At 31.7% G+C, this 25387-nt stretch overlaps 1 protein-coding gene across 2 annotated transcripts in view; it reads left to right on the forward strand.

Moving 5' to 3' along the window:
- Positions 1-23039, forward strand: part of LOC129227235 (DDB1- and CUL4-associated factor 6-like) — a 53021-nt gene extending 29982 nt beyond the window's left edge. For both annotated transcript variants that reach the window (XM_054861744.1, XM_054861745.1), the window contains exons 7-18: positions 1152-1303; positions 5603-5662; positions 6444-6546; positions 7875-8066; positions 9385-10003; positions 10460-10640; positions 12303-12586; positions 14497-14653; positions 15048-15204; positions 16591-16679; positions 20651-20756; positions 22756-23039. In XM_054861744.1, the coding sequence (XP_054717719.1) occupies positions 1152-1303; positions 5603-5662; positions 6444-6546; positions 7875-8066; positions 9385-10003; positions 10460-10640; positions 12303-12586; positions 14497-14653; positions 15048-15204; positions 16591-16679; positions 20651-20756; positions 22756-22826 (2171 nt within the window). In that variant the 3' untranslated portion in view covers positions 22827-23039. The remainder of the gene's footprint in view (positions 1-1151; positions 1304-5602; positions 5663-6443; positions 6547-7874; positions 8067-9384; positions 10004-10459; positions 10641-12302; positions 12587-14496; positions 14654-15047; positions 15205-16590; positions 16680-20650; positions 20757-22755) is intronic.
- Positions 23040-25387: the final 2348 nt, after the last annotated feature.

Here is a 25387-nt window from a genome sequence, read left to right on the forward strand (position 1 = left end):
CTAGGGCCCTTGCCCTATAGGTCTGTGCCTCCGCTATTTAGGGGCTCCCAAATGGCAAAAATTGTTTTAGCCAGTGGTTAAAATTTTAAAGTTTGAATACAGAGGCCCCCAAAAGCAATTTGGCCTTAGACCCATGATATTTCAATCAGGCCCTGAATATAAAACCATCAACAGTATCTTTATTTGCACTCCTTTTTAAGTTATTCAAGATATTTCCAGTTGGAGGGAAAAATGTTTGGGGGATTCACCTTGGGGCTTGGGAGGAACCCACTTTACATTACATTTGCATTGTTTTTAATTAAAAAATATATATTTCAGGGAATTGGGTCCCTCCGCTTTTTCCCCAAACTACAGTTCTGCCTGTAGCTAAAATTATTATGGATACTTTCATTGCAATAGTGTGATCTCAATAAGTTTTTTGCCTTCACGTTACATGAGTGTTAAAATGCAAAACTAGGTTTTTAAGTTATGAATAAAATTTTCTATTGCCTTTCCTGAAAAATTATCCCGTTTTGAGTGAAAGTTTTCTAGCATTCCTATTGTCATGTTCAAATCTGTGCTGTATTAAATTCAAAGCAAATGCCGATGTGGTTAATGAATATACTGTTTAAAAAAATATTGTGAAAGATAATTGCTAGTTCATAATTCTTTTTATTTTTGTGAGCTCAGGTAATTAAAAAAATAAAGGTTCTCGTACATGCAATATACCAACATCTTTTCCTCCAATTAATAAGTTAAAATGCATCATTGTTGCAGACTCTCACTGGTGTGCTAAATTTACTGTAGCTACCAGTTTGTTTGCGCTCTCAGCTTCAGTAAGACGACATCTGCCTCCAACCTATTTGTCTATTTCAGACTTACTAATTAGAACTAATTAGAAGCATTTTATGAGTAAATAAGTTATTTGCAAAAAGGAGAAAAAAAAAGGCAGGTACTGAAAAAAGAAAAAAAAAAAGCTTAAAGGTTGCGAATTAGACAACCTTGGAAAGACATAGAATACTATTGCAGGGAATTCTGAGAAATGCCAAATAAAATCAAAATGGGAAAAACACCTCATCAAATCTCCCTTTTTCTGCCAAAGAAGACAGTTTTTTATTCATTTCTCAAAATGTTACTGATCATAGGCCTCATTGATGTTATTTTAATTTTAGGTACGAATAATAGTTTTCGAGCTTTAATGACCTGCTTCACGGTGCCAGAGTTTACTCAAACCAGAAGAATAACTTCCTTGTGCTACAGTTCTGATGGACAAGAGATGTTAGTCAGCTATTCTTCGGACTATATATATTTGTTTGATGTCAGGGTAAGATTTTTTTAATGCAGTTCTGTCTTTAAGAATTAAATATTTAAAAACAATTTAGCTCTTACCACATAAGAAATGGTAAAAAAGTAAACAAAAAAAAAATTACAAAACGAACAGAAAAAATTAATAAAAAAATTGCTAGAAAACAACAGTTAATAAAACTAAAAGCCAAATAAAAAGTGATACATTGTTTTTTATGGTTTCTTTGTTGCAAAGGTATTTATTCCCTTCATTGTATCATGTTTGATAATTTAGACATTTTTTAGTTCTAATCATTTTTTATTTTGTGTTGATTTTTCAGCACAATCGCATGTCCGTGATTTAAGTATTTTTTTCTTCCGAGTCGCTACTGTTACTTGCACATCACCTTTTTAAAGCAACACTATGTGATTTTCATTTCTTAACAAAAGTTTTTGTTTTTCCTATAAGTATTTCATGTTTCAATAATTACTTTGTCTTTGCTAAATGTGAGAAAAGGGAAGTTATTGGCACAGTGATACTCTAGATAGTTTTTTCTTTTTCTTTTTAAACCGCAAATGATGGAAGGTAAAATTATTAATTCTAAATGAAGACAACATATTAATATTACATAAGCATATTTCTGTGTCCGTGACATTTATTTCAGAACAATGAGGAATTTTTTTGTCCGTTTGTTTTCGTTCTTTATAATATTATAAAAGTTAGAAAATTGTTTTTCGTTACAAATATAAAATTTTAAATGCAATAACTACTATATTTATAATTTTTACATACACATGAAAAAGTAATGGGTTACAAACACATCTCATTCAACTAGGGCAAATTAAACAAAACTTTTAAACAAAATATAATATAACTAGTATAATATAAAAACACAACTACCTGACCCCTCCTAACTGACACTTCTCAAGTGTGGACATCCCTCTTATACAGACAATTTTTAATTCCCCGATTCCAAGGCGAATAAGAATATTAAACCCTTGTCCTGCGGACACCCCTGTATTGTGGACAAAAAAATTTGTCCCGTTAGTGTCCGCATTAGCGGGGTTTTACTGTATGTGGTTTTCAAATACATAAATTTTATAAATCTTTTGTTGCATTTATAATGTTTGCACACATAAAAAGAAATGGATTAACGCTCACATTTTCTTCAATTAGAGCAAATTAGACGAAGTTTTTTTAGCAAAATATAACTAGTACAATATGAAACAAAACCACAAAAATATGATTTTCAATACATAAATTTTTGCAGTATGGTATATCCCAAAACACAGCACTATACACAAGCCCATACCGCACTCTTTGAAGTCGTAATGGGTAAAAAAAACTTAAATCACTAATGCTATCAGTTAGGAAAATATTGAGTTAAGTATCCTTAGTAGAAACGAACTCAGCTCGGGTTTCACAAAACAGAAACATAAATTTTTCTTTTGCTCAAACTGAGTTCGATGATTTAAAAAAAAAAAAAAACCTGCACATAGTCGTTGCCCAAACTGGGTTCGGGAGATACATCCAAGTGTTAAAGTATTCCTTATGATTTGAATCACAGATAAATGATTGTGTAAGAATTCTAACATAGAAATAGAAACATCTTGTCTCTTCAAAGGAATTGAAAAATCGTTGAATTTATTGATCATATGATGTGTTACAAATGAGAACCAAGTAATAAATAAAAGTTCTTTAATTTTACCATTTTTATTAATGGATTTAGTTGCCCCATTCAATAGTACTTCTATAAAGAACCAGGGTTCGTATGCTCCGGGAAAACCTGGAATTGTCAGAGAAAATGACATTGTCAAAAATGTCAGGGAATTTTCCTAATGTGCCCCAAAAAAATTTTTTTTCTATTTTTTCCCAGGGAATTATGTTGTATGAGATCTAATCGTCATTTTTATCGATGTTTCTAGAAAAATTGTAAAACTTTTGAGGCAAAATAACGCCGGAAATGAAAAAAAAGTGGCGCCCGAAAAAACTTCCGCAGCCGCCATTTTTGACTGTCAATAGTTCCCAGGGAAAAAATTGCTCGGGTGCAGGAATTGTGCACAAACTCAATAGGAAAGAAGACAATTTATGTCTTTGAAAGCACAATGTGAAGATGGGAGGGTCGATCGGGGAAAACCGTTTTTTTTATCAGAAATTCTTTTTCAGCTACGTGTGAAACGTAGTCGCCATTTTTGGTCATTCAAAAGATGGAAGTAGACACGATCCAAATGCTCAAGTTTCCAAAAATGAAGCAGAATTACCGTATATACTCGCGTATAGGTCGATCTCGCGTATAAGTCGACCCCCCTTCTTCAGAGAAAAAATCCAGAAAAAATCTAAAACCCGCGTATAAGTCGACCCCCATACTTTCCAAAAACATCGTGAATTATTTTCAAAGAAATTTCAAAATAATGAGCACATTTATTTACAAATAAAATAGGAATTAAGTAGGAAAACATTTCTAAAAGCCTTCGAACTCGGATTCCGAGTCGGACGCAAAAAAAGTTCACTAAAGTCCGCTTCCGTCATCGTATACATCGGCGGCTGCAGAATCGTCAATGATATCACAACCTCAGTGATCACAACCAGGAGGCAGAAGTGCGCACGTGCTTTGAAAAGATATGATTAAGCAAGTATGTTGCCACTCTTAAAACAAAAAGTATAGCAGTTAATTATTTGAATGGCGTTACTGTTGACGATAAGTATTTTCATACGTTTCACGAAATTCGTTAATCGCTGATTTGATCCTTAATAAAGAGGAATAAAATTATCTTTATTTATGTGTATTATTTAGGTTTTTTTATTTATTATTTTTGAATAAGTTTACTTTTTCACACGATCAACTTATGAGCAACTACCTGTAACCGCACATCGGCATTTCTCGTAGCTTCCCAGCTCTCGTTGATCGGAAAAAAATTTTCGGAAAATTCGACCCGCATATAAGTCGACCCCCCTTCCTTTGATCTCATTTTTTGGACAAAATTTCTCGACTTATACGCGAGTATATACGATAAATGTTTTCTTTAACTGCAAGTTAATGAAAAAAAAAAAACACACAAAATAGGCTGCAAATTGTTTTTTATTATTAATTATTATTATTTTAAATAATTTGCTTGGGAAATCCTAGTTGTTTAATCATTTATAACTACTTTTATGCTACAAATTCAAAAATCTACTTATTAAATTTTTGACTTAGTCACCATATTTGGTCGTTTTCACTATGGAAGTAGACGTAAACTTCCAAAAACAGAATTGGATGTTTATACCAATGTAAACTGTTGAAAGTAACAAAATGTACAAAAAGTTAAGAATTTTTGAAAATTAACTATTACTTTCGGAAACGAAAAATTGAACTTTTAATGTCAGCATCCTTTAATATGCGAAAGGAAGAAACAAAAATGATTATTGGCATTGGCCTATGATCGGCGGATGTTAATTTTTGTTACTATGCATTATATGGTATGCCGATCGATGCAACAAGTTAATCATATTTATACTGAAATTTAGCTTTGTATTTTGCTCAATATGTTTTGTGTTATTTACTAATAAGAAAATAAAAAGAAGTAGTGTAAACTGAAAGTGTATGCTAAAAGATTGCTGCGTGACTACAACAAAACGCTATAATTTTATGCATGACAAGTGACATTGAAGAAACGATAACATAAGTTGAAATTACTCTGTTTTCAACAAGTAGTAAACGAATTAAAACGATTTTGAACAAAATGTTTAAGAAAACTTAAAATTTTGAGAGAGAAAAGAAAAAAAAATCTAAGATTTTTTTTTCTTCAAGTTTTAGTTTTTCCTCATTACTACTTTAAACAATTTTAATTATTTTGAAAAATTGCTATTCCAACTTAATTTTGAATGAAGCGAGTAACCTGGAATTTTCTAAAAAACAACCTAGAAAACCTGGAAAAGTCAGGGAATTTTCTTTCACCTCAAGTGTATGAACCCTAAGAACGCATGGACGCCCATATGCAAAATTTTAAGGGGGGGTATCAGATACTTTCCCCATGGTTTAGCAGGATATTTTCCTCATAGAAACCGATTTCAGTGCAGATTAGAGTATTAAAGTTTGACATTTTTTATAAATTATTCATTAACGGCTGGAGAAGAAATGTTTTTACATTTTTGCAAAGAAAAAAATACTGAAAGCAAGGAAGTTCTAATTTCTGGGGGCGGGGGTAGGGATTAAGCCCCCACTTGCCCCCCTATATGAGCACCCTTGAAAGATTTGAATGATGGCAAAAGGAATGATAGACTTGTTTTATGTTATCTGTTATTAGTTCATTTGATAATTTTCAAATGAAATGTATTGATTTTTCTTCCTACTTACAGGATAATTTAGATAAGAAACCGAAGATGCTGTCTCGTAATTCATCAGATGGATCTGACAGTGTAAGTAATAAATTTGTCTGTGAACATGTTTAGACTTGGACAAGGTGCTGTCAACCAAGGGTATGGGGTAGTTAAATGATGACTTATGTTAACTTAATGACCTTCCGGTTATTAAGTCTTATCAACATATTGACAGGAGTTGGTTTATTTTTTGGAGGCACTGTATTTGTTAATTGAAAAAATCATGAAATAAATTTGCATCTGTTATCGTTTTTGTGGAATGAACTTCAATTTGGTCTAGCTTGAAAATAAAAGTTGTGTCAAGTGATACATGTTCAACAATCAGGCTTAAATAAAAGGAAATAAAAGGAAAATTTTCTGGCAACGTGTAAAAAAAGCAATTTTCTGACTCAAAATTTAAACCTCTTTGGATTGTTTTAAATTTGGAAAAAAAAAAAGAAGAAAAGAATAGAAAAGCATCTGTGAATTTCGGAGCATTAAAGGACCTCTGTGCCAAACATGAACTGTGAATTTGTATAAAGAACATATACTCACCCCCACATGCATCCATTTATACATATATGTAGATGTAGAATGGTGAAATATAGGGTTAAAATGCAGAATGCTTCTGGAAAATGCAAAAGAGTTGGCAGGTCGGTAAATGGTACAATAAAAATTGATTTAAAAAATTTTGTTTCAATTACAAACATTTTGTATTTTTGGAAACGAATTTAATGAAGGGAAAGAAAAAGGATTTATGTGTGATTAGAATTCTCCTTCAGTGTGTCTTAAATTTTTATTCAAGCATTTTTAGAAAATCTTTTGTTATATAATTTAACAGGATTCTGGTGTTCTTCTCGGTCGTCCTCTTGTTAAGCGGTTAAGGGTTCGTGGTGATTGGTCTGATACTGGCCCTAATGCTAGGCCAGAAGCTGAATCCAGAGGCAAGTTAAATATTACTATTAAACTTTTTTCTGCTTTTTTTTAATGTTTTTGTGAACTTTTATTGCGCATAATTGTGCCATTCTACGGTGCTCATTACTTGTATTAGAAATGTTTTAAAAATAGTAAACGTATTTTCAATTAGTGTGTTTTTTTATAAGTGTAAATTTTGTTAAAGTTTGTTTGTTGTACTACAGTAGAATTTCGTTACAGCAAACTTAACGAGAATTTCATTGTGATGGAATTCAAGCAGCGTAATGATAGTAGAAATGGAGCTGAATTTTTATTTGGTTGAAGTTAATATTTCTTTGTGTTGGTATTTGCTATACTGAAGTTTTACCCTGTTACAAATTTGTAGGTACAGTAAAACCTATAAAGTTGACCACCTTTGTAAGTTGACCACCTGTCTAAGTTGACCTGCTATTTTCAGGCACAGAATTAGATCTATATCATATAATTCAACCTCTATAAGTTGACAACTAAAGTTGTGCACTGCAAGTGGTCAACTTATGCAGGTTTATTTAAAGCACAACTCCAGAGTGCTCTAGCTCCGGGCCCCTGGTATTCTCCGTGGTGGCACATATCAAGAATTGTACACCACATACCACAGTGCTGTGGTTGACAGTGGTGTTCCCATAGGGTCAAACATTTTTTAGAATTATAGCGTATACCCTAAAGCTTCAAAAAATTTCATTTATAATTCAGATTCTACTATCACATTTTTAAATTTTCCTAAAGCAAAAATGTTAACCATATTTTCCTACAAGTAACCTTGTTTTTTAATATTTTTTAACACTTAATAAATCAATGCCTTATAATCGCATACACATATTGTGCATAATGGATTACTCTAAGTATTGAAAAATTGATAGGAACATCACTGGTGGTTGAGCATCACTAGCTCAATAAAAGTGTTGACTTGAGGGAGTTAACTATGATGAGTGTGACTCAAGTTGAAATAAATGATGCTGATGATGTAAAAATATAGTATTTTAATTGTACTAAAAAAACACTTTAATAATGGTGCACTCAACAAATGACATTCCCATAGTCTTTCTCTGATCAAATCTGATGAATCAGGGATAAAAACAATTCCATTTGTTAAAATAGGAACAAGGAAAGCTAGGGTTTTTTTTTTTTGCTTAGCTAATAAGATGCTTATTGTTCTTGACTTAGTGCCAACATAATTCCTCTCTCCTCAAGCAAAAGTACCATGTATCTTGTTATCAGAGCTTTGCTATCGCTTCTGTTGTACTTGGTTAATAACTTGTAGTCACTGTATGTTTTTTTTGTTTGTAAATAATTAATATTTATGCTCAAAAATCTACAGGTGATTCTACGCAGCAGGATTCTTCACACGAGTTTAGCCTCGTCAGGAGAATGACGGACATACTCACTAGAATGTTCTACGACTCATCTCGAAATCGCTCCTCCCGATCTGAAGTATCACAGTCTTCCTCTGAATCCTCCCAGGCTTTCTCACGCTCTGAATCTGATGAAGGTACTAATGACAACGAGCATGGTAATTATTATTTAGTTTCTCTTTTCATTTGCTAATTTGTATTTTATTTATTTTTTTTGAACTGTTCATCAAAAAACTCAAGTGAAGATACGGAATATGGAATTCAGGAAAGTGAAAAATTATTTAAATGAGGATATATGTCACAAATCCAGAGTTCCTTCTATGATTATGTTGCATTGAATGCTACAATGTAGGATAAGAGATTTAAACAACTCCAAACTATCATTATACATCATAACTCCAAATAGTACCTCTAGAATTCTTGGGTTATGTGATTAGATGTGAACAGTAATGCTGACTATTTTTGTAAAATAAAAAGTAGACAATAAATATTATAACCTTGGCAGGGATTGAGCTTTTTAGTTTCTTTTGAAGAGGAGTTTTCTAAAAAAAAATAGTATTTCAAAGTTTACCCACATGGCTTAGTGTATTCTGAAGGCAACTTCTCATAGAGCATGAATCTGCAGGTTACAAGTATTTCTTTTCCCTTACTTGAGGGTGATGGTCACTAGCAGGGGTGTGCACCCCCCCCCCCTAAGAGCCAGGGTGCACCCCCTTCCAAATTGCGAAGACCCCCAAAAGAAGAAGTACCCTTTAAAACACCCCCTTAAAAATTTAAATGGCGCAGTCTGCGCCATGACAAACAAACTGGTAGCTATTGGCACTCTTGGCTACCTTAAGAGGTTTTCCACCTCCCATTCAGTCACTTCCTATGCCGGGCTGATGAGTGCTAATAAGCACGAAACTGCAGTCCTTGGCTGGAACTGACTGAGCTGGCGGTGTATTTCATGTGTTTCTGCCTTAGCCCTGGCTATTGAGCAGTAACCTACTGAGTATAGTCACCAATGTCTAAAGTTTGACCTGAGTGTGGCTGATCTTCAAGGTTAAACTCTGCAGCGAAATTTTGCAAACCATTTTTTCACAGTTCATTTAGCTTATGCTTGACCTTGATAAAACTCTTGAATGTTTTTATGGCTGCTGCAACGTTTTGTTCTCTTCCGAAATTCATAAAGCATAACATGCCCTAAATGCGCCTTATGAATATTCATTTTGAAAGTAATCTTTCTCGAAACAGTTTTTATCTACACAAATTATTTTGTTTGAAATGAAAGCTGCACAATTCACCTTTCAAACGATCTGTCTTACGTAGACGCCGGTATTAATGGCAATACTTTGCGCAACTTCTAACTGCATCTATTACCCCTCTGCACGAACATTTTCACTCAACCAATATAACCTACATCATTTTATGAGTTAAAAATTACTAAACTTTTTTTGATGCAATAGTGAATAATGTATTTTTTGTATGTGTTTGTAGGGGAGTGGGGGTCTACTCATGGAGCTACAGATGTCCAAGCTAACTCTCAAGCAGCCCAAGAAAGTGAACCAGTATGTGAAGCTGGATCTTCTAGTGGTGCTTCAAGAAAGAAGGGTAAAGAAGATTCAAAAGAACAAAGAGGAGCAAAATGCTCCAGCTTTGAATCTGATTCAAATGTCCCTGATAAAGAACAAGAAAGAGACTCTTTGAAAAGTAAAAATAGAACTGAAAAAATTGCACAAGCTAAAGTGGAAGCACAACCCAATACTGAAAACAAAGGGAAAAGAAGACTTAATGTAAGAGACAAAGTGTTCACAAAACTGGACAGTGAAAACAAAAGAAAACGAGAGCAAGATATAGCCAATGATAAAACTTGTGATGATAATAATGTAGTCTGTGATACTTTAGCAACAACAAATGATTCTTTGTCAAAGCATGCAGTAGCAAATTCTTCCGAATCTGAGCCAAGTACATCCAAAAATGTGCCTGATCCCAGCTATGGTGTAAATGAGAATTATATTCCATCTCAGCAAGAAGAAGACATATCTGAATCTGTTAACTTAGATTTCAAGAACATTGAAGAAAAATTGGAGTCTAGAAGGAAAGATTTAATAGAAAAGTATGTATTTACCAAGTAATCAAAACATGAGGCATGTCTAACTTATATTCTGTTAAGATTAAATTTGATGGTTGAAAAAATCGTCTTTTTTTTCCACAATCCAATTAATTTATGCTGCATTATTTTTTGTTCTCATTGCTTCATATCCTAAAACAAATTATCATAACAAATTTTGTTTAGTTCATTTGTCTTTTGTTTTTATTTTCCTTCAATTTAAGCTCCAATATGTTAAAATTATAATCTATAAATACTATTCCACATCTAAAGTAATACTTTAGTTGTATTCAAGTGCCTCCTTTTAACCAAAGAGAGAGGGGAGAGAGGACCTCTAAGGGTCCCCCCCCCCCCCAAGCTTTACTGTATAGCTTTGGGAATTCATACCACCTGTTTAGAAAAGCATTTTCCTTTTAATATCTGGCATGCGATTAAACTAATTCAAACTCGAACCTTTTTCAGGCACCATGCAGAGCCTATGATGAATTTTCATTATTCTGGCGAAGGGGTCAGTAGTGGCATCATAACAATGGATGTAGCTAGCTCAAGTACACCAAATGAAAGACAGTGGCTCGAGCAATCGGCGTCAGATTTACCTGATCTTCCCTCTGATTTATCTTTGCCTACATCAGTCCCATCACAGGTTTCAGCACTTTTTTCATACTTTCTAAGTTTGTTGTAACTTAAAAATTATAAATTTTACCTACTTGAATTTTTTATTTTTATGATTATTCCTAATATTTTTCCTAGTTTTCAGCAAATAAAAATTATAACTTAAAAAAAGGGGTGGGGGCATGTTGATGAAAAATCACATGACTTGAAAATGTAACATGATTAGTTTTGATGTCACTATACTATTCACACATAAATGTTTATTTTCTGATGCTTCTGCAACATGTCATATGCTCCATATTTATTTGCTGTTTTGAGTCTTTCTAAATCTCTAAGTAATATTTATTTTCATATTAATCTTAGAGTCTTGTTTATAATACTTTACCGTTTGCATTTAATAGTGTTTTAATCATAATGTTGGTTTCTCCTAATTTCATCCAAAGGTTTATGAGTAAATTATGTATGTCAGTAATGGATACAATTCTCTATTTCTGCACAATCTCTTATACAGTGAAACCTCTTTGAGTGGCCACTTCTCTTAAGCGGCCACCCCGCTTAATGGTCAAATTTTTGCGGCACGGATTTTTAGCCCCATAAACTTTATGTTAAAAACACCTTTATCAATGGCCACCCAACCAATCTGATTGGTCGCTGATTGTATGCGGTCCATCCTAATTTTTTAGGGAAATGTATTCACTTTCTGTTTCTAATCTACAGCCATACAGTAAGGAGGCTTCAGCCAATTTGGCCTTCAGTTCAAGGTCTTATTGGGTGTTAACAAACTCCAATAATTTGGGAGTAAACATGTCCTTCACGCTTGTTTTATTAGTTAGTCAGTGTGCTTGTGTGATTTGGGTTGCAAACAACACTGTAGAAGATCTTTTTAATGAATCTCGAACAACATAATGAAATTCTGAGCAATATGAGTACGGAAAATCAGCGAGAGAATTAATAGAGTATGATGTCAAATTTTTTTAGCACGCAACTGCAATGGAGTGCATTGATAACTGAGAGGAACGTCTTCTGGTTAACGAGTCAGCAAAAATAAGCGTTTTTCAATCAAATCCAATATTAATTTGGGGTTGGCTTAGAATAACTAAACAGTTTGCAGTGTGCATTATTAACGTTTTTGATCAAACACATTTTTATGCCATTCAGGCACTAATTCTTCCCTTGTTTGACGATCAATTTACTAATAAGTTTTGTAATCATCAGCAAACTCAACTCTCAATTGAAATGGTTTTGGGGATAATAGATAAAGTGATAGGACATTCAGATGCAATGACAAATAAATAAATCGGTTAGAGAATGATTTTGAACTGAAAAATGAATTTGAAAACATTTGTTGGAGAAGAGTAAAAAAATTAAAAGTCACATAAATGGTATTCTTTCTTCAAAAAATGTGAACAATAAATTAAATAATATACTATTTCCCCTTTAGTAAGTCCCAAACTTCATTTTATATGTTAGATTTGGGTATATTATGTATTATAGAAATTAGATTGCAACTGTAACGAAAACCCTTTAAAACGGTCACCCCTCTGAATGGCCGAAATTTTATGGAACGGAGGGGCGGCCGCTAAAAGAGGTTTCACTGTATAGGAGATATTGTTTTTATTATTTGTCTTAATGCTATGAAATGATAAGCTTTAATATTTCCTGATGTCAATTTGTTTGTATTTTTAAACTTCAGCCTTCTGAAAACGTTGAGCCCACAAGAGATCCACAATCAAGTTCTGAAAGCGAAACAGACGTCGTTTTGGATTCTGTTCAACCAAACTCGGACTTCAATCGCATAGTTAGGGTGCCATCGGGGGATCTAGTCAACTCTGCGTTTGAGCCTACACCTCGAGTTAGAACAACTGTTGAAAACCCTGGAAGAGATATTGAGTTCAGGATGGAAGTAGACTCCTGGGATACTGATAGTGAGGATGATACCAGAAGTCGCGCTGCACGAAGAACACGTTTTGAAAGAAGGTATTACAAATTAAAAATGGTCAAATAATCTTTCTGCTAGAATATGATTGAAATGAAAAACCAAAGTAAAGGAAGCACAATTAACAAGAAAATACAGCATATAGCTACTAAGGCTATAATAAAACCTCTTCTCCAGCATAAAAAAAAAAATGCTTTTGCACTGATGAAAAGGTTCTATTGTTGCCTTTAAATAGTTTTCTTGGTGATTTCTGCTTTATTTATTCTCCTTGGACTGACTTATAATTTCTTGGTTGGTTGGTTTTTATCACTTGTCTTGTATTTCTATTGATTAACTTCTACTCTAACACATTTGGTATATATATATATCAGTGACCATGTGGTTCAGGCTGTGTTCTCTCACAATTTTTTGTTATGTGTAAAATACAGCACATAACTACTTCAAACAAAGCCTCTTCATCAGAGCTAAAAATTTTTGCTTTGGCACTAATGAAGAGGCTCCATTGTTGCCTTCAAATATCTATATGCTGTATTTTCTTGGTGATTTCTGCTTTATTTACGCTCCCTGGTCTGACTTGTAATTGGTTGGTTTTTATTACTTGCCCTGCATTTCTATTGATCAACTTCTAATCAGACCCATTTGGTATGTATACCAGTGTCCAGGTGGTTGAGGCTGTATTCTATCACAATTTTTCGTTATGTGTTGAACATTTTTGCAGTGATGAAGAGGCTTTGTTATAGACTCAAAATAGCTGTATGATGAATTTTCTTTGTAATTTGTTCTTCATTTATGTTAGTTTTTCATTTGAAATGGAAGTTAGTGTAGTTTGTTTTTTATATTTTTTTTAATCATAAGGTGTTGCAAACTTATTTTTAGTCTTGTTATGTTAGATATGTTACAGTTAAAGCATAAAAACGCTGGCATTCTATGTAACACCAGACATTTTTGGCAAAGTATAAAATTTGAGATTATTAGTTTCCCCATTGGATCAGGCATTGTATAGAGCAAGGCTCGAAAATTATATTGCCCGATATGCCCAGGGCATGTAAAAAGTCTGATCAACCTGGCTCTTGTTAATATTATAATTTTTCAATTAAGTATTGGTAATTTTAATGACTTATTATGAACTATAAATTTAAACTTTTTTTTAATGTTTTATATTGAAATAATTCTTGATTCAGATATAAAGATGCGAAATCAATTATTTGTCTGATTAATGCTATATGACAAATTCAGATATTTTTATTATTGTAAATTAAAAAAACTGGGCATAAAATTTTTTATTTGGGCATGTATTTTTTTAGACAAACATGCTTGGCAGGGCATGTAAAATTTTAAAGAGTTTTCCAGCCCTGGTATAGAGTGGCAAATGCTATTTAGGCAAGGTATGAAAAGAGGTCCTGGTTATATAAATGACGTGCATACTTCAAAAGAAAAAAAAAATCTGAAAAAATAATAACAGAGGCTTTTTTTTTAAATGAAAACTATTCAAAATACAAAAAGAAAATTGAGAAATGCACAAAGCAAAATGTATCTTTCTTATTAAAGGAAACAAAAATTTCATTTGAAAAAAAAAAAATTAAAACAACCTACTTGTTGCCACTGATAAATTCTGAGCTTGAGGCATGTGTTAAAAGTGAAGTGTGGTAATCAAAATAAATCAGAGATGGAGATGTATTTCACACTTTCTCATTTAGCATTCTATGTAATGTCTAGGAAATGAGAATTGTTTCACTATCATTATACATAATGCCTAAGCACTCGATAGAATACTGGTTTTCAAACCATTTATAGATTACTTTCGCCATTTCGTTGAATGGCTGTTTTCACTGGGGAAAATACCAGGAAAAATTTGCTGAAGAATGTATTAAAATGATTTCAGTTTGCAAAATTATAATGTTTTCTTAATAGTGGAGAAAAAAGGTTGCTGTAACATTTCTTCTTTTTTCAGACCAAGCTTTGACAGTCGACTTCCATTTTTGTCTTCACTAGAAGACGAAATACAAACTAAAAGTGAGGATGGCAACAAAGAGGAACTACAGTTTGACAATGTTACTCAACCAAGAGTGAAAAGAAAATATACTGGCCACAGAAATGCCAGAACAATGGTATGTTATTATCTTATTACCTTTGAAAATTTTTGAACATAGTGTGGAGTCTTGATTTACCCAAGGATTGCGTTCCAAGACCTCTAGCGTGAGTCAAAATTCGGTATTGTAAAATCAGGTACAGAATGTGACTTTTTGAAACACTTCTTAAAGTGCATTAAACCATTTACTAACTATTGCCATTTCTTGCTCTGAGTGTAATAAATAAATATTGTATTTAACAAAGTGATGTGATTCAACATGATACTGTACAGTACCGTAAATGTGCTGAAGTAAGGATTGATTGGAAAACAGTTTTTTTATTTTACATACTTCAGTTCTATGCACACACTCTTTTACACATTTAAAACTTGTGTATTGATTTGTTTTTAAAAGTTTATCACTTTTCCCTTAGATCAAAGAGTCTACATTTTGGGGTGATAATTTTATCATGAGTGGCTCTGATTGTGGTCATATTTTCGTTTGGGATAGAGAAACAACAGAATTAGTGATGCTGATGGAAGCGGATCATCATGTTGTTAACTGCTTGCAACCACATCCCTTTGATCCTAGTAAGTGCGATTTGTCAGTACTATTTGAAATAACTTTGTTGTAATTTTTAAGTACACCCAAACCGTTTTTATGCGGTCTTTTTTTATGTGATTTTTTTTTTTTTTTTTGTAAATTCTTTTTGTGCGGTATATTAAAATTTCAATCAGATTGTGATTCAATTGACGAAATTATTTTTAAAATGAGTGCGAGGTAGTATCTTCAAGTGATGACATAGGCACGCTGATTGGAAGTCACTGTGACCTCCCAAAAATTTCTTCTTTCAGGAAATTTTGTCCGACTACTCAGCAAAAATGATCATCACTTGGTTTATTTTGATTTCGTTTAAATATTTAAGTTTTTGGTTATTTTATATGTGAGACTTTTTTTATGCTGTCCCTATCCACCACATAAAAAAAAAATACTGTGTTGCGAAAACAACTTTTAAAAGCTACTCGTGAAGTTTTAAACAATTTTTTTAATGTGGTCCTTCTCTACCGCACAAAAACAGGTTTGGGTGTACACTTAATTCATAGTAGGTACATTAGCTCTTTTGTGACGCGATATCTATTTTTATCCTTTATAACTAATACAAAACATAACGTTGCCTCATCTATAATATGTGGCAATGATCATAAGAAAGTAAAAAGAGTATATCAACCAATATTCCAATTCTGCATAATTTATTATATTTTTCCTCTTTTTTTTTAATTTATTTTTGCTACACCTTTTTACCTTATTGCTATTTTATCATAATATATGTATTCAACATCTAAGAACCTTATTCCTTAGTGTGTTTAATATTTAATAATTAATAATGAGAACTGATAGATTTTTTTTAATAACATTTTTTGAGAAGTTCATGAAGTACTTCCAAAAGTAAATTCAAATGTAAATGCAAAAATTCCACTAAACACCAGAAAAAGTTTTTTCTTTCATTAAAAACATATTGGATTGTAAATCAGACACATTAGCAAAATAAACATAAAATATTTAATTTTAATTTTTTTTATTGTAAGTTATATACTTATTCTTTTTTGTGACGTATTTCTGCTTTAGCCCAGGCTAATGATCGGTAATGTACTGGATATTTTTAACATTATTTACTTTATTTTTTATTTATTTATGTCTTTATTTTTTGATGATTTCAAATTTAAAATGCTGAATGATTTAACTATTAATTTACAATTTAACTGATAACTAAACTTGACTTGATATAACTTACATTACACTAAGATATTTGGTGACAAATTCAAAGGTGAACAGATAAGTGCATCTATTAAGACATTGCTAATAGGTTTTAAAATATTTTTTTTAAATCTTCAACAATAAAGGCTATGTATTGATACATAAAAATCTTGATTAGAGTAGGAAAAAATAATCACAATTAACTTGACTTTGGTTTTTAGTTCTTGCCTCAAGTGGAATTGACTATGACATTAAAATTTGGGCTCCTTTAAAAGAAGAACCATTTTTTGATAGAGAAAAAGCAGTTGAGGTAAGAAATAATTCACATCCTTTATTTCTAAATCTGTTTCATACCCTACTTTCATTTCAAAACGTAACCAATTTTTTTTTTAAATAATTTTTTTAATGCTTTGAAAACACATCCTAAATGTAGTAATTGTTGTTTAAATGTCATACAACACAAAGGACAAAAATGCTGGTTTTTAGATATTGTGTTCCAAGTATTTGAAATGTTAATTACTATTTAATCCTTTGAACATAGTTGCCAATTTATTTATTTTTTTCAGCCAACTGACACAGTGGCCATATTTTAACAGATACCGAATGTTGGGTTCAAATTCTAACCGAATATTTGGTCGAATACCTAATATTTGGTTATTTTTTAATGACTGTATTTTTCTTTTATGCCAATATGCATTAGAAAATGTTCATTTATTTTGTAAAATGTAGACGTACAACCATTAACATCCCAAATTTATCTATATTAAGTATTATTGATCTGAAATAAAGAATATAATAAATTCGTACTAATTGGCCAGTGCCAATAAAATTTGAGACCAAAAAAAATTAGAACAGTATGAAACCCAAATATAAGAAAAGAAAAATAAATATCGGAAAAATATTTTACAGGCAATCCGAGTTCGGGAAGGAGGGAGGAGAGGGGTTAAGGGTTGAAAACGGTTATTTACGATTTCCGGCAAAGCTACGAGTCCTATCGAAAAAAGTAAATGACAAAGTTGTTGGTAATAAAAAGAACCACAACTTTTGTATTTGCACTTTTTTTTACATAACCTCAAAATTTATGCAAAAAATTTTTTAAAAAAACCGACTTTTTTATTTTTATCTCCCACAAAAACAATTTTTTTTTCACGAAAGTTAGTAAAAAGTTACCTTTTTATGTCTCAAATACACTGACATTTTTTTATTTAAAATATTTATTTCTTCTTTTTTTGATTTAATGTTAAAAAAGCATCATAATTTTCAATCGAAAAATCTCATGTCAAAATATCTGATTTATCATTTAAAAAAAAGGTGTGTGTGATTTTCTTTGGAATTTCTACTTTCTGATGGTATGGGAAAATTTCGCAGAAAATCAAAAGAACTAAAAAGTTTGAATTTGAAGGGGGGGACATTACGTAAAATTTACGCTATTTATTAAAATTTGCACTTTAATTGCTCGAAAAAATGTAAGTTTCCATGTTAAATTGCTAAATTAAAAAATTGAAAATTCATGGAACATAGAAATTGCAAAAACACGCGAAAATAGTTATAAAATGTCGACATACAAGCAGTATGGTAATGCACTTTTACTGCAACTAAATCAGGCACATCTCAAACGAGCTATAATGTTTCTATCGAAATCATTCTTTGTGTTTTGTTTCTGAATATGCTATAAAATATCTCTTCCATTGTTATTTTTAACCGATCGTATTTCTCTTTCGAAATATTACCAAAAAACCCACCACAAAAACACACACACACACACAATAAGATTGGAAATTAAATGTGAGAGCATCTTTATTACTTTTCTTTCCTTTAATTTTCTCTGTCTTGAAGTACCAAACGTAGCTATTGCAGTCTCATCATTATATTGACTTTGACAAGTTTGACGAATTCAAGCTGATGTTAAATTCTCAAATTTTTTTTTGTTTATTGTCGACACTTTTCTTGACATCAGAGCATTACTCGATCAGTGATATACACTATTCTGTATGTGAAAATAACTTCTAAACTTGAATGGTCTACAGAACATTGTAGCCTTCAGAAAATATTTTGTACAGAAGTGGGAAATGGTCTAGAAAGATCTGGGCCTTTCTACCAGCCGATTATTTCGTAGCAGCTGCCAATATCGTTCGAGCAATGATCAACATCACTTATAAACATACACTTGCAGACTAAGTTACTTAAAGAAAATTGTGATGAATTTACTTATTTGAAATAAACTTTTGGAATTTACATAGAAAGGTAAATACTATGTGTATTTTAATTTGAATCAATCACAGCTATAAAATTAAAATATTATTTTCTTTCATAAATAGTACGTAACATAACATAACCTAAAGAAAAAGTGAATGATACAGAAAAATGGTCGTTTTTTAATCAAAAACATGTCTTTCATACTTTTCTTTTTAATGTACCAGAACATTGAACATGTGAAGCTGATATTTTTATTCATGCTACATTTTTTTAATTGTGAAGTTTACTCAGGAAATTTAATTGAAAAAATGATTAACGTAACAATAGGATATTATAGATATGTGTTTTTAAATAGATTTGAAATTTTTTAGACTTCTGTATAATTCTGAAAATATTTTCATAAAACATTAAAAAATTAAAATTTCGTTTCTTTTGCACAAACAAATTTAATTTTACTTATGTTAAAACTGTACGACTATAATTAAAATGATTTTGTCTCTTCAGATAATCAGTATTAATGAATCTGAATCTGTTTGTTGGGGTCTCGCAAGAAAAGAGTCAACAATAAATACAAAAAATTTGGGAATTTAAGATCAGCTTTTATTTATCAAACATGTCAAAGAAAATAAATGATGAGACTGCAATAGCTACGTTTTGTACTTCAAGACAGATAAAATCAATGAAAGGAAAAGAAATAAATAAAGTTTCTCTCACATTTAATTTCCAATCTCATTTTTTTTTTCTTTTTGTGGTGTGGTTTTTGGTAGTATAGAAAAAATGCGATTGGTTAAAAATAGCAATAGAAGAGATAATATAGTATAGCATATTCAAAAACAAAACACATAGAATGATTTCGATAAAAACATTGTAGCTTGTTTGAGAAATCTGCCTGATTTAGTTGCAGTAAAAGCGCATTTATCATACTGCTTGTACGTCAACTTTTTATAACTATTTTCGTGTGTTTTTTGCAATCTCTATGTTCCATGAATTTTTAATTTAGCAATTTAACATGGAAACTTACATTTTTGAGTAATTAAAGTGTGAATTTTAACAAATAGCTTAAAATTTTATGAAATGATTTTTTTTTTTCAAATTTGAACTTTTTTCGTTTTTATTCACTATCTGCCAAATTTTCCCATATTATTGTATACATTTTTTTATACCATCAGAAAGCAGAAATTCCAATAAAAATCACGCACAAAGATTTTTTTTAAAAATCAGATATTTTGACGTGATATTTTTCAATTGAAAGTTATGATGCTTTTTTAATATTAAATTAAAAAAAAGAAAAAAAATATTTTAAATAAAAAAAATGTCAGTGTATTTGAGTCATAAAAAGGTAACTTTTTAGAATGTTGTGTGAAAAAAAATCGGTTTTTTGTTGGAGATGTTGGACTTTTAGTTTTGCTGGAAATCGTGATAAACTGTTTTCAACTCTTAAAACTGATTTTCTGCTTTATTGTCTCTGTAGTAACTGAGCAATTCTATAATAGTAACTGATAATTTAATATCTGACTGTTTTCTCTAACATTAAAACTATTTAGAATGTTACAATATTAATAAGTAACAATTTGAATTATTCATTTTGTACTATCATTTATTGTGTAAAAATACATTTATTTATTATATGTCAAATGTGTTCATTTTTTTTACTATTATTATTATTTGGTTGCCGAATATCAAAGTATTCGGCCAAACTAAATATTCGGTTTGCCTGCTGAATGTGCAGTATAACCAATACCAACTGAATATTTGGTGCATCTCTAATTAAACCAATTTTTGTCTTTTTGAAAATTTGGCAGTGCTGTTAGACATTAAGGTCAGAATCTAACCCAAAAAAAGTTATTTCATATTGAAACATAACTTGAATTTTCATGCAAGGAATGTACAAAAAATAATTGTTTTAATGTAACACTTTCATTGTAAAATTTTGAGTATCTTTTAAGAATGTGTGCTTTGTTAGTTCAGTACAATTTTATCTTTGTCAAACTCATTCCTGAAACCATTAAGTTCTCTTTATATGCACATAGAGATGCAAGTTCTCCATTAAAAAAAAATGAATTCAGTACAGATTCTTTGTTTTAGATTATTCAGCGCAATGAAGTCATGTTGGAAGAAACAAAAGACACCATTACTGTGCCAGCAAGTTTTATGTTTCGTATGCTTGTATCTCTAAGTGATTATAGAGCTAGTAAGTGATATTTTCTTATATTGTATTGGTGGTTGCCTGTTTGTCTAGAAATTGACTTTTTCTCTAATTATGGTTGATACTAGAAAATTGCCTGTCAAGGTACGACTGGTGAAAATTGCTTCTACTTTGAATGAAGCCATTGCTTGTTTGGCGATAGTTTGATAGTTGAAATTGTAACCCTAACTCCTGTGGATTAACCCTAAACTCCAGTAGATAGGGTTCATTGTTGACCATTTTTTTGTTTCTTCATTCACCTGAAATGAGTCTTACCAGTAAAACAGTTAAGTTGCCGGATCGAGTTCAGCCTTGTCACAATACAACCTTTCCCTGCGTGTCAAATATTACCAAAATATATTATCAAATTATCATGTTGTGGCGCGAAACTCACGGGTTACTTGATCATCAGCTATTATTTATATGAGGATAGTCATTTATGCTCATTTTGGAACCATGTGGGTTAACTTTACACTAGTTTATATTTTTGAGTTCAGTCGAGTCTCAAGAATCTGGGGTGATTGGGCTCACGCCACCTCAGAAAGAGCTTAGTGATTAAATTTTATACTGTTGGGGGTGATAGTTGCAAAAATCAACAAAACAAATTTTTTACCACAGGATGGGGGGGGGGAGTGCAAATTTAGTTTTCTTTTGTAATCAAAAGGATTGAATAGGAAGCTGAATACAATAAAAATCAAAACTTTCTTTCTACAAAAAGTGTTCAAAAATAATTTGAATTTTGACATCTTGAATTTAAATTATGTTTTTCGCAATCTCCCGTTGTGATAGGGCTCTGCTCATTGGGTTTCTTGTTGCTGCAGACAGCTCCTGTCCTACAAAACCCTGAATCAACTTTTATACTTGACCCTCTTGACTTTACATACAAACATCCGCGAACATGTCCCTCCTCCTGGGTGGTGGCATGTAGGATATGGATGCCACCGCCCATGAAGAGAGAATGCCAAGGTCAATGGTGCTCGCAGATGTCCCGGGTTCAAAAATCAAAACAGCACCAATTGCAGTCAAGTGAGAGCAATAAGCAAATCGTTGATTGCTTAAATTATAAACACACTGACAAGTAATTGTTTAAGATATACATTTATAACCAATTGTTTCACTTTAATCTTATTTTAGAGTAATTTAGTTTTCATCCTTAGGTAACCAGTAATAGTTTTTGATATCACTACATAATATAAATTAAATAAAAAAAGGTAATTTATCTAAATTTTTCCAAGGCTTCATTCACTCACTGGTGTTATGGCACTTTTGAAATATTATCCTCTTCTGTCTGAATTCCTTTTAAAAAAGATGGAAATCTGTGAACAAAGAAAAGGGAAGTATTGTCTTCTAAAAAAAATAATCAAAATTTTAACAAAAATGTTCATTTAACCCTAAGCAAATATTGGCGCCTTTTTTTATTATTATTTATTTTCACCATGTCTGTATGTACTTATGTTTAAATTTGCAGGCAACAAAAATGCGTTTTGAGTCTTCAAATCCATTTTCATAAGTTATTGTTATGACATCTGTAGCTATATGCATGCTTGACACCAAAGAAAAGTAAGTCATAGAAGGTTTAAATTTTGTATAACAAGGTGTTCCGTTTTAACCTGCAAGATCTTTATTTTCGCAACCGTTAGTCCTAGATGTGTACTTCCAATTGCAAAAATGTTCAAAATCAGATGCAGAGTTAAGATATTGAAAGTTTGAAGCAAAAAATTAAAATTTTAAGTCATTTTAAGCATCAAGTTTTTATCTCCAAGGCATCTCTTAGTTAGAATGACAGGTTACATTTTTGCAGGATTCACTAACACCTTTATAAATGACTTAGACAACGAATGCAAGAGTCGAGCAGCAAAATTACAAGTAAAACTAAGTCATTTTGATTAATAGTTCTTACTGCATAGCATCATAAAATCACAACTTTAACCCTTAACCATTTGAAATAATATTGCTTGACAAAATATGCTGAACATATTTTTTTATTGGTCTATTTTTTTTCTAGGTCGAATCAGAACTAGAGAATCAATTCAAAGGCTTAGGCAATTTGTGTCAGGGGATGAATCAAGGACATGATACTATTAATTTATTTGAGTTTTAATTTATAATGCTTGTTTACTTGTTATTTTAGTGTTTTTAGATTTTAAAGAAAGTTCCTTTAGTGCTGTTGAGTTGCTTGTTGATAAGACTTTTATGCATTTATTTATGTATTGTTTAAATCTCAAAACTAAGAAGAAAAGTATTTGTTTTCTTTTAAAATCAATAAATTTTATTCACAAAAATCAGAAATGTAGTAATTTAATTTTGTTAGAATATACAAAGAATAATCACAAAACGTATCGTTTTAATTTAAAATGAAAAGAAGGTTTTTATTTCGAAGACCTTTTAATCATTAAAAACCACTTTTACATTTTTTTTTTTTTTTGGTATTACCCTTTTTAGTTCTAAAATTACAAATCAACTGCTTCATGGAAATGTATTAAATGCAATTTTTTTAAATAAAGATTTAATTTCCAAAGTATAAATAATGTACTAAAACTTTTGCAGATAGTGCAAAGGCCCTGAATGGCACTTAAAGATGGTGTGAAAATTACTTTACAGTACACACTACATACACTTCTATCCCTGTACATGAAAAGCACTAAACCAAATTTTTAATTATACATTATAACGTTTTTAAAGCAGCCACAAATCTAAGTAATGCTAATACAAATTATGAACTTCGAGATTTGCCGTAGCAAAACTTGCTTTAGGTACATAACTGGTACGTTGAGATATTGATTGCCTAGAACAAGCAGTCTGTGAAGCACTATAATAAAAGAAATTGCTATGACTTCTAACTCGAAATAAATACATTTTCTCTCCTGATTCTGTTATTGGGTTAACAAAACATAAGAACAAATTTTAAAACATGGTTATACATGAGATTCTGTGTCGGAAGTTTTCATCGAAGTGTTCTGCACTGAAAAGAATGATGAAAAAACTTCCATCTGGCACAGTATGTCCAGATAGACTGTTGAGCCATTAAACAGTAATTCGGCAACATTGTTTCCTCTTACTAAGTAATTAAATAATTTGTGTTAATATCACATTGTGCCAAAATATTCTTTTACCTTGCATCCTCTGTTTATGCATTTTTCTTGTGTATACAATGATTTTCTGAGATCCAGTCAGAAATGCAGGTAGAAATGACAACTGATATTTACTTATGTCACAGTAACAAAGTCCTTCACTGTTAAACATTTTCTGCAGAAACAAATATGATCATTAACAAATTTTGCAACAGAAGGCAAATGTTAGAATGGAAGTGAAAATTGAGGGAAGATATTGAACAGAATTCAAAATGAGTAAATACCATTGAGCAACAAAGTTTTTTTTTTCTTTTTCTTTCTAACGGGGCTGTGATAGAGGCCTTTTGCAGACCTAGTGTGATTCTCCGACCTATCAACCACTCTTTCATGTGGCACAACTATCGGTGGGATGCCATTGCCACAAGAATTTCAACGCCCAGTTTCCCCACTAGATGGAAGCACCTAGGCTTTGTTTGAAGCGAAACAGCACTAGGAATTTAATTTTGCCAAGAGATACTCCATGCCAAATGAGTACTCGAGGGATCTTTTACATGCCGCATATTCATATGACATGGACGCTGTCAATTTTCTGCATCTTGAAAATCCATCGAGGAGAGCCAGGACTGAACCTGCGCCTTTGACCGTAAGAGACCAGCGTCTAACCACTGCACCACTCTGTCTGCTTGAACAACAAAGTAACAGTTGAAAAACACAGCATGGAAAATGGGCTTAGCTAATTGTAGACACCTGTTTCAGAGCTTCAAGGAACCCTTTTTTTTCAAATGCAAGAAAATATGAGCATTTGGATGACTAATGCTGCTCTGGTAAGTTGACCTCCGACATTGACAATATTTACCTCTTTTTCAGGCAATAGGAAAGGGTAATTGGCACTGAATTGATTTACTTTTGTAGTCGTTTTGCAAAAGTATTCTAACTCAAATCCGCGGCAATTACCTTTCCCATTACCCGAAAAGAGGTAAATATTGTCAATGTCAAAGGTCAGCTTACCAGAGCAATACTTTATGAACCTTAAAAAGTGTGCCTGCAATCAGTTGCTAACTTGCGCATTTTCAACTTTGATAGTTTTCCTACTGTTATATTGAACAAAATTGTTAAGTCAAAAAAATTATAAATTTTCTTGACTGAAAAAATTTAATTCACAGAGGAGTTAGGGAATTTTGCTAACATTTTTCCTGATATGAGAAAAAATCTGCCAAAGTGCAGTATCTGCACAAGTGAGTTTTTGAGATATTCAAACGAGTTATGGATTCCTTACTAACAATAAGGAAATGTTGGAATTTGACGTTTTTTTTCCTGCTTTATTATTGGCCACCAAATAAGTAAGCTTGTACAATAAATGACAAAAATGAAAAACTTGCAGATACTGCATTTTACCTTCTAACAGCAAAAATGATGGTCATATGATGAGTCGGAAGAATAGTTCTTGAAACTAGTTAGCACTTTGTTTGGCGGAATACTTGAGAATGAATTTCGACTACTTTGGCTCAGGCTCTGACACATTTTTCAATGAAAATCAGTTATGCTATTCTTTAGGGGGCTAATATG

Source organism: Uloborus diversus, chromosome 8 (assembly GCF_026930045.1).
Source record: "Uloborus diversus isolate 005 chromosome 8, Udiv.v.3.1, whole genome shotgun sequence".
Lineage (NCBI taxonomy): Eukaryota > Metazoa > Arthropoda > Arachnida > Araneae > Uloboridae > Uloborus > Uloborus diversus.